Source organism: Hippocampus zosterae, chromosome 6 (assembly GCF_025434085.1).
Source record: "Hippocampus zosterae strain Florida chromosome 6, ASM2543408v3, whole genome shotgun sequence".
Classification (NCBI taxonomy): domain Eukaryota; kingdom Metazoa; phylum Chordata; class Actinopteri; order Syngnathiformes; family Syngnathidae; genus Hippocampus; species Hippocampus zosterae.
The window spans coordinates 2770422-2772900 of NC_067456.1; the positions used below are offsets into that span (position 1 = coordinate 2770422).

Below are 2479 nucleotides of genomic sequence, written 5' to 3' on the forward strand. Positions count from 1 at the left end.
ATCGTGTGTTAACATTTGAAACTTTTCAAAGACCTTAATGCCAAATACGGCCTAGACTCGCGGGTTTAAATACCTTTAAAGACCGTATTTGATGTAAGGCCACTGTAATTGCTGTTCTATTTAAAAAGATGAAGTTGAGAATGACAAAATCTGAAAAAAAATCCCACGTTCCTTTCAACTGCATGAACCCAGCTCAAATGGTACTCACAAAACGGAAGTGAGCCGGACAAAATTGATCTCTTCACTTCAGTTGCTCTTTCCTTCCAATGTGTCAGCTCATTTTCACACCTTAAGTCATTACCGGGGTGATGAGAGTTTGGGATTTTTCCTCGTAGTTGGTTTTTATTTCGTTTTGACTTGTTTTTTTTTTTCAAATGTTCTTAGTTTTAAATAGTTTTAGAGTAAGCTCATTTCAAATCTTTTGGGAAAAATGCTACGTTTGAGATTCGATTTGAATAGTTTTCGTAAATATTTTTTGCTACATGTAGTATTTGTGAAGTGCAAGATAAAAAAAAAGTCACTCATAGTGTGCAGTAAATAAAAAATTCTCAGACAGCTGTTTGAGCTTTCTTTTTCTGTAGAGATGTCAATAAATAAAATTAAACCGAACCTCGAATCTCTATCCACAATCTTGCTGCTGTAGACTGGAAATATCCCCAGTGTGGGACAAATGAATGATATCTTATTTTGAAAGCTCATGTACAATATTAATTGACATAGATAATGATTATAATAATTATTCGTTTTGGAAACGTAAAATGTAGTTTCAATTTTTTTAAAGCATTTTTGTTTTTTTTTATTTCATTCATGAAAGTGCCTTTTAATTTTTCAGTTCGGTTATTTCGTTACTGTATTTGATGATTACATTACAGCCCAGCGAATTTGGTGTACGGTCAATTGTCATTCACATGGGGTCACTGTATTTGACACGGTGCAATTTTGTCACACGGTCAACTTGTATTTCTTTTTTATTTTTTCTGATCTGTGATAGGTGAACTCCATTGCGTGTTCACGCACCGCGATGAGAGCTTAGTCATCGCATGGCACCAAAAAGCAGAAGCAACGGGGGGCTTCCTGTGAAGGGTGACACCAAAGAACGCGCGCTCTGGCTTCTCAGTGCTTTTCATTTCCTCCGCCGACATGCACTGCAACTTCACCACCACGCTACTGGTCCGGACTCTTCCCACCCTCCTGTCCGTGGAGTTCATCCTGGGGGCCGTGAGCAATGGGCTGGCCCTGTGGATCTTCTGCTTCCACCTGCGGCCCTGGAAAAGCAGCACGGTGCTGCTCTTCAACCTGGCCGTTGCGGATTTCCTGCTCAACATGATCCTGCCCTTCCGCGCCAGCTACTACAGCTCGGGCGTCAAGTGGCGCTTCGGCGAGACGCTGTGCAACGTGTCGCAGTTCATGCTGGCGCTCAACCGCACCGGGAGCACCCTCTTCCTCATGGCCATCGCCGTGGATCGCTACTTGCGCGTGGTGCACCCGCACAGCCGCGTCAACTACCTGAGTGCCTCCAAGGCCATGTGCGGCGCCGCCGCGCTGTGGTTGGTCACCGTGTGCATGACGGCCAACGCCCTCAGCCTGCAGAACTTCCGCTCGGACTACTGCGAGAGCTTCCTGGTGGAGACCTCGGCCGAGGGCAACCGGCTGTGGCACAAGTTCAACTTTCTGTTCTCCTGCTGGACGCCGCTGCTGGTGATTCTCTTCTGCACGGCGCGCATCGTAGCCCAATTGCGCGGGCGGCAGATGAGCCAGCACGGCAAGATTAAGAAGGCGTTGTGGTTCATCACCGTGGTGGTGGTGCTTTTCGCCATCTGCTTCCTGCCCAGTAACATCACGCAGCTGCTCATCTGGATCAAAACACAGGAGGCCATCAAGACCCTGCCCGAGTCGGAGGTGTGCGACGCCATGGATGACCTCACCGTGGTCTTCTACATGACGGTCAGCCTGACTTATCTCAATAGTGCCCTGGACCCGGTGGTCTACTACTTCTCCAGCCCCACCTTCAAGAACATCTGCAGGAAGTGCCTGAACCTGCCACTGGGGGAGACCACTGAAAGCATAGAGAAGAAGACCCGGGAGACCGGATCGCACTCCTGCAGCCAGATTTAGCGGGCGTCACTCCCCCCAAAAAATGTGGTTTCTTTCGGGGAGGGCAAATTTACAACTCGGTAGGGACAAAGCATTGCCGCAATCTGTAATCCGGCTCGCTGCATATTAATATGAACGGGAGACCTGTAATATATATTAATTTAGCCCCCCACGCTTGTGCTTTATAATGTACACATTTTAAAAAAATCTTTGATGTCATTAAACACCCTTGTGAAGTGAATTTTAAGATTGATTTCTAAAGGTTTGAAGACAATGGTTGCAAACGTGTAAAGACCTAGAATGACGTATGACTCACTTGCGGAAATAACACGTTAAACTGTTTTTCACCATTTTCAGTTTCCCTGATATTTTTTTGGGGGGTGGG

The 2479-nt window shown here is 46.2% G+C and overlaps 1 protein-coding gene across 1 annotated transcript; it reads left to right on the forward strand.

The window, feature by feature from the left end:
* Window positions 1-1093: 1093 nt before the first annotated feature.
* LOC127601643 (hydroxycarboxylic acid receptor 2-like) lies at window positions 1094-2444 on the forward strand. Its single transcript, XM_052067075.1, has one exon. It carries the CDS (start codon window positions 1141-1143, stop codon window positions 2113-2115), a length of 975 nt encoding a protein of 324 aa, XP_051923035.1. The 5' UTR covers window positions 1094-1140; the 3' UTR covers window positions 2116-2444.
* The last annotated feature ends 35 nt before the right edge of the window (window positions 2445-2479 follow it).